Raw genomic sequence first — 6,798 nt, forward strand, 5'->3', positions numbered from 1 at the left:
TTTTTTTCCCTTGTCTCTTCTGAAATCAGCTGAATTCACTGAAATGTGTCCTAGAGGGAAAGGTTTTGTTCCCTCGGAAGAATCCTCTTATGGCGTTGATGGTGAAAACTATAAAGGTCAGTTTCAAGCAGAAACTAATTTGCAATGAGTGTTCATATCTGACATTCAAGTGGAAGCGTGGCTTGTGTTCGAATTCTCCCCAGTAGTCTTGGTAGAAGTGTGGCTTGGGAAGTAGATCATGTAAGACTGTATGACGGTGGGATTTCACTCAAGATTCTGAGTTTCCACCTCTGAAATGATGTTTCAGAGGCTGTCATGAGGATAAAATAAGGTAACATATGTAAAAGTACTTAATACAAAATTCTGTACTGTAATAGATTCATTCTTTTATTCCAGGACAATATTAAAAATTGTATGTTAGGACCAATATAAATTTGATCACTATGTTGGCCTTTAATGGTTATCAACAAAGCAAAGATTTTTGCTTTTTTATAAAGCATCCTACTTTGCTAGGACCTTTTACTAATGGCCATAGATTAGAGATAAGGAATGGAAAAGAAGAAAATAAAAGTCAATGTGCTTTATACATTTCATGTTATTAGCCTGTAATTCTAAAATAAATTCCAGATTTTTCACTTTGGTGAAATTTAAACTACACATATGAGTATTTCCTTATTAACCACTCACTTTAACATCTCAGTGATACAGATATTATGACCATTTTTTCCCCATAGATGCAGATGAATGCCTACTTTTTGGACAAGAGATCTGCAAAAATGGCTTCTGTATGAACACTCAGCCTGGTTATGAATGCTACTGTAAGCAAGGGACATACTACGATCCTGTCAAATTGCAGTGCTTTGGTAAGTTTTAAGAGGATATTTTGTGATGTCCTGTGAAAACAGATGGGAAAAAAAATAGTAATGTTTTGTATAAAAAGTTTATTAGAATCTAAATCTCATGTTGAAAAGATTTGTAAATGTTTTATGAATCCTTTTCTTGAGCAATATTTAAGAAAATAAAAATCCTTCAAACTATTGTTTGAATAGATTTTGAAGAGTTAATATTCAGTGTGGAATTATAATTCAGGTCACTGGTATAACTGAAGTGTTCTTTTGGTCTGGGGAGCCTCCTGTTTCATCACTCATACCATACACTGAAAGTCATTTTTAAATACAGACCCAGACTTTAATGCCTAAGCAGAAAACCATATATACTATGCAGAAAAACATAGCAAAAGGAAATAATTTTAAAACTGTCATAAAGAGGCATTTTATCTTAAATTTCTAAGTATATCCTGTTCTTAAATGTTTTCTTTCCTTATTTAATGTCAGCAGCTGTAGGGCAATGTTATTTTTCCAATCAATACAGCTTAACATTTTTATAGTCAGAGCTGCTCTCTTTTGGATGATGATGTGTAGCTAATTAAAATGTGGCAGACCTTGAAATCTGGACTAAATTTAGTGGTGTATTAAGTTTGGTTAAGTGTATGAGGTGTAACTGATTGCTGATTTTCTTTCATTTTTTTTTTCCTCTGAAGATATAGACGAGTGTCAAGACCCCAACAGTTGCATTGATGGCCAGTGCATTAATACAGAAGGCTCTTATAACTGCTTCTGTACACACCCAATGGTCCTGGATGCTTCAGAAAAAAGATGTATCCGACCAACTGAATCACATGGTATGTTTGGATGTGAGAAGCAAGTCTGTGTCCAAATAAATGTCATAAGGTTTTCCTTTTGACTGAAATGTGAGCTGTCGGAAAATAGAAAAACGGATTCCTTGGGTATTTTGAAAAAATTAAAATGAGATGCTAAGAGAAAGAATAAGTTTCGTATCATCAATGTGCAGATTTAACACCCTGCACATACTGATTTAAAGGACACCAGGACAAGGAGTGACTGAGCAGATGGCAGAGCTCTTCCATACCTGGGGGTTGATCATATTTAACCCTCGAAGGCAACTGAGGAAGATGTAAGTTGAAGGGAAAATAATTAGGTTTGCTTGACTGAATAGAGGACACAGATGAGACTGGGCAGAGCAGAGGGTGGAATTAATCAGTAGTGGAGGGCTCTGGAGTCCCTGTTCATCCCTGAAGGTGATGTGCTCCTAATAATTGACTTAATTGATCAATGTATCAGCACATTCAGGAGACTGCTTTGGTTGAAATCTATTGAAAAGTAGAAAGGTTAGAATTAAGAACCCTAGGATGAAGTGTCACTCGTTCAGGGCTTTGGCAGATGAAATGGATGAAAAAGGCTGAATCCCCAAAATTTTGTGTAGAAGGAAAAAGGTAGGATTTGACAGAGGAGTAAACGTGAAAAATCAGATATTGGAAGAATAAGAAGTCCATCAGGATTATGAAGTATAGGCAAGATCGTGGAGGGTTTTACATAATGTGGAAGCTACAGAGGGAAGGATTTAATTGGAACATGATGGGCAGGTTGAATTTCAGCTGATGGAATGACACGCAGTTGGAGATGACAGAGGTTTGATCCATGGAAAGACCAGGCTGGCTTCAGACTTTTACTTGGAAGTCACGCTTAGAAATCGGGATGGAAACTTTGAGACTCGCTGGCTTCTACCACAGTGTCTATGAAGTCGGAATAGCAGTGCAATTGTCATGGAACCGTGTCTTCCCTTTCAGAACAAATTGAAGAAACCGATGTCTACCAAGATCTGTGCTGGGAACATCTGAGTGACGAGTATGTGTGCAGCCGCCCTCTTGTCGGCAAGCAGACAACGTACACGGAGTGCTGCTGTTTGTACGGAGAGGCCTGGGGCATGCAGTGCGCCCTCTGTCCCATGAAGGATTCAGGTGAGCCCTTACCAAGTCCTTCTGCTGGAGGTGTTTGGAAACCAGTTCTTCTCACCTCCTTTGGAAGCTGATAATTCTTTTACCTAAATATCTTCAACTTCACTCCTGATATCTTACTTTCATCAGAGGGGTATGTGTGCGCGCGCACGCACACTACAGGAGCAGATTACATAACATCTGACTCCTGGTTTGCCTCCAATCCAGACATTGTCATTAATTTTTGAAACCCTCATTTTATTTCCCTCCAAAGAATGATAAATGACCCAAAGAAATGTAATGCATCTTAGCAGTTGGTGGCATAGGTCTTGAGAATTTATATTTCCTGATACTTCTTTTTTTCCCACAGTCCTTCTCACTTCTGATAGTTTCTGCTTAGAGCAAAAAGTATCAGGGACTAGACACTCTCCATAGGTCAAAGCTCAAGTTTTTATGTCAACCTCTTTGTGGGAGAGAAGAGTTCCCCCCTCCACAGAAGGGTTAGAACCGTGAAGGAAAACAGTATAAAAGTAAGTGAAATGTATTTGAACAAATCTTCCTGACTTTCAAATTGTAGTGTGTGCATGCCAAGTCACTCCAGTTTTGTCTGACTCTTTGCAACCCTATGGACTGTAGCCTGCCAGTCTCCTCTGTCCATGGGATTCTCCAGGCAAGAAAACTGGAGTGGGTTGCTATGCCCTCTTCCAGGGCATCTGCTAGCTCCAAGGGTCAAACCCATGTCTCCTGTGGCTCCTGCATTGCAGGCACATTCTTTGCTGCTGAGCCACTGGCAGAGGCCTTCAAGTTTTAAACCTGGGGTCAAAAACAGAAAAAGTGGGATCAGCGAAGCTCTCAGTTTCCTCCCTTCTCTTCATCTGGGAGGAGGGCTTGAAGGTACCAACTCTGGGCTCCAGGCTGGGCTGCTTGGTGACTGCTGGGGTCCGTGCTGATGGCCTATTTCTCTTCTTACCCCTGCAGCCTCTTAGTGCCTGTTAAAGGAAAGCACTTGAAAGTCTTGGGTATAGCATTTTTGTCTTTGACTATAGAATTGGTTGTTAAAGCCAGAAAAATACTATGTGGGTATAAAGTGCAGGAGTTCATAATGAACAAATTCTCAGAATGGCAAAGAGGGAAAGAATTGCTTAGAAGAGGAAATGCTCTAATTTTTAGTTAGTTAGAATGTAATTTTCCAATCATTTAATAAATCAGCTTTTTAGCTTGGAAATAACTTAAAACCAAGGTAGCATAAAAAGAAAGTAATTTGAAATGCCATAAAAGGAAAAGGAATAGCAAAGGGGGAAGAACAAACACATAAAGATATAGATGGTAATGCTAGTAGCCCAGAAACGGAAAGAAGGTGGGTTCTGGGTACAGAAAATGTGGGTCTGGAATTCAGAGCTGCCCATGGCAGCAGCATGAACTGGGAAAAAAGAACCTCACCCAGTGGAGCTCATTTATAAAGTGAAGGCATCGCTCTTGTTGCATTGTTGTGAGAACTGGGAGGATTTTGGTGGAGCAGGATAACCAGGAGCGTGGCAGATTATTAGCATCCCTGTTACCTCTGTTCCTGGCAGATGCCACAAGAAGAGGAAGATGAAATCTGAGGAGGCGAATGCAATATATATGACTTGAGTCATCTTATCATGGTGTTTGGATAGCTTACATCTTTCTAACTAGGCAGTGTTTTTATTGTTTACTTTAAAATATATATATATATGTATACTTCTAAAAAATTAAGAGTTTATGTCCCCTTCCACCTACCCCATCAAAACTGACTCTCCACCTTGAAAATGTTCACTCTTTTTCTTAAATTGAAGTACAGTGTTGGTGTATCATAGAAGTTACAGGTGTACAATATAATGATGCACAGTTTTTAAAAGTTATACTCCATTTATAGTTATTGTGAAAAATTGGCCATATTCCCCATGTTGTACAGTATATGCTTATCACTTATTTTATACCTAATAGCTTGTACCTCTGAAGGTGTTCACTCTTAACAGTTGGTGTTTTCATCATCCAAGTCTTTAATTCTATGTATCGATTATTGCTTAAGTTTTGTATTAGTTATTATACATTTATATTTAAGAGAATATTTAAAACTGAAAGCTGTGTCATTGATTTTAGGTGCATGTTCTTTTTTGGTTTACTCTTCAGCATCTCTGAAATTGGGGGTATCCTATAACTGAAATTGATTAATGGCTACAAGCTATTTTTTCACACCTTAATGTCTATTATATCAGGATGTATTTTACAGTCTAGGGTGTCATAGAACTAGTGAAAAATGGTAACTTTTAAATGGATATGCAGGCTTTGTTTTGTGCATGTACAGGCATCTGTTCAATTCAGTTCAGTCGCTCAATCATGTCCAACTCTGCGACCCCATGGACTGCAACATGCCAGGCTTTCCTGTCCATCACCAACTCCCGGAGCTTACTCAAACGCATGTCCATCAAGTTGGTGATGCCATCCAACCATCTCATCCTCTGTCGTCCCCTTCTCCTTCTGCCTTTGATCTTTTCCAGCACCAGGGTCTTTTCCAGTGAGTCAGTTCTTTGCATCAGGTGGCCAAAGTATTGGAATTCCAGCTTCAGCATCACTCCTTCCAATGAATATTCAGGACTGATTTCCTTTAGGATGGACTGGTTGGATCTCCTTGCAGTTCAAGGGACTCTCAAGAGTCTTCTCCAACACCACAGTTCAAAAGCATCAATTCCTTGGCGCTCAGCTTTCCTTATAGTCCAACTCTCACATCCATACATGACTACTGGAAAAACCATAGTTTTGACTAGATGGGCCTTTGTTGGCAAAGTAATGTCTCTGCTTTTTAATATGCTGTCTAGGTTGGTCATAACTTTTCTTCCAAGGAGCAAGCATCTTTTAATTTCATGACTGCAGTCACTTTCTTCAGTGGTTTTGGAGCCTAGGAAAATAAAGTCTGTCACTGTTTCCACTGTTTCCCCAGCTATTTGCCATGAAGTGATGGGACCGGATGCCATGATCTTAGTTTTTTGAATGTTGAGTTTTAAGCCAACTTTTTTCACTCTCCTCTTTCAGTTTCATCAAGAGGCTCTTCAGTTCCTCTTCACTTTCTGCCATAAGGGTGGTGTCATCTGTGTATCTGAGGTTATTGATACTTCCCCCAGCAATCTTAATTCCAGCTTGTGCTTCATTCAGCCTGGCATTTGTTATGATGTACTCTGCATATAAGTTAAATAAGCAGAGTGACAGTATACAGCCTTGATGTATTCCTTTTCCTATTTGGAATCAGTCTGTTGTTCCATGTCCAGTTCTAACTGTTGATTCTTGACCAGCATACAGATTTCTCAGGAGGCAGGTCAGGTGGTCTGGTATTCCCATCTCTTGAAGAATTTTCCACAGTTTGTTGTGATCCACACAGTCAAAGGCTTTGGTGTTGTCAATAAAGCAGAAATAGATGTTTTTCTGGATTTCTCTTGCTTTTTCTATGATCCAGTGGATGTTGGCAATCTGTACAGGCATATCTTGGAGATATTATGGATTCAGTTCCAGACCACCATGGTAAAGTGAATATTGCAAAAGAGAAGTCACCTGAACTTCCTGGTTTCCCAGAGCACATAAAACTTAAATTTACATTGTAAAGTATTTATGTCTATTAAGTGTACTAAAAAAATGTACGTGCCTTAATTAAAAACACTGTATTGCTAGAGCATGCTAACCATAATCTAAGCCTTCAGCAAGTTATCTTTTTGCTGGTCGAGGGTCTTGCCTTGATATTGATATCGCTGACTGATTAGGGGATAGTTGCTGGAGACGGGCGGAGAAGGCAGTGGCACCCCACTCCAGAACTCTTGCCTGGAAAATCCTATGGACGGAGGAGCCTGGTGGGCCACAGTCCATGGGGTTGCTAAGAGTCAGACAAGACTCAGCGACTTCACTTTCACTTTTCACTTTCATGCATTGGAGAAGGAAATGGCAACCCACTCCAGTGTTCTTGCCTGGAGAATCCCAGGGACAGGGGAGCCTGG

At 39.7% G+C, this 6,798-nt stretch overlaps 1 protein-coding gene across 5 annotated transcripts in view; it reads left to right on the forward strand.

Moving 5' to 3' along the window:
* Nucleotides 1-6,798, forward strand: part of LTBP1 (latent transforming growth factor beta binding protein 1) — a 379,548-nt gene that overhangs the window by 336,406 nt on the left and 36,344 nt on the right. For all 5 annotated transcript variants that reach the window (XM_010829829.1, XM_010829830.1, XM_010829831.1 and 2 more), the window contains 4 exons: nt 30-116; nt 735-863; nt 1,541-1,681; nt 2,648-2,818. In XM_010829829.1, the coding sequence (XP_010828131.1) occupies nt 30-116; nt 735-863; nt 1,541-1,681; nt 2,648-2,818 (528 nt within the window). The remainder of the gene's footprint in view (nt 1-29; nt 117-734; nt 864-1,540; nt 1,682-2,647; nt 2,819-6,798) is intronic.

Source organism: Bison bison, unplaced genomic scaffold (assembly GCF_000754665.1).
Source record: "Bison bison bison isolate TAMUID 2011002044 unplaced genomic scaffold, Bison_UMD1.0 scf7180017864508, whole genome shotgun sequence".
In the NCBI taxonomy this organism is placed as follows: Eukaryota; Metazoa; Chordata; class Mammalia; order Artiodactyla; family Bovidae; genus Bison; species Bison bison.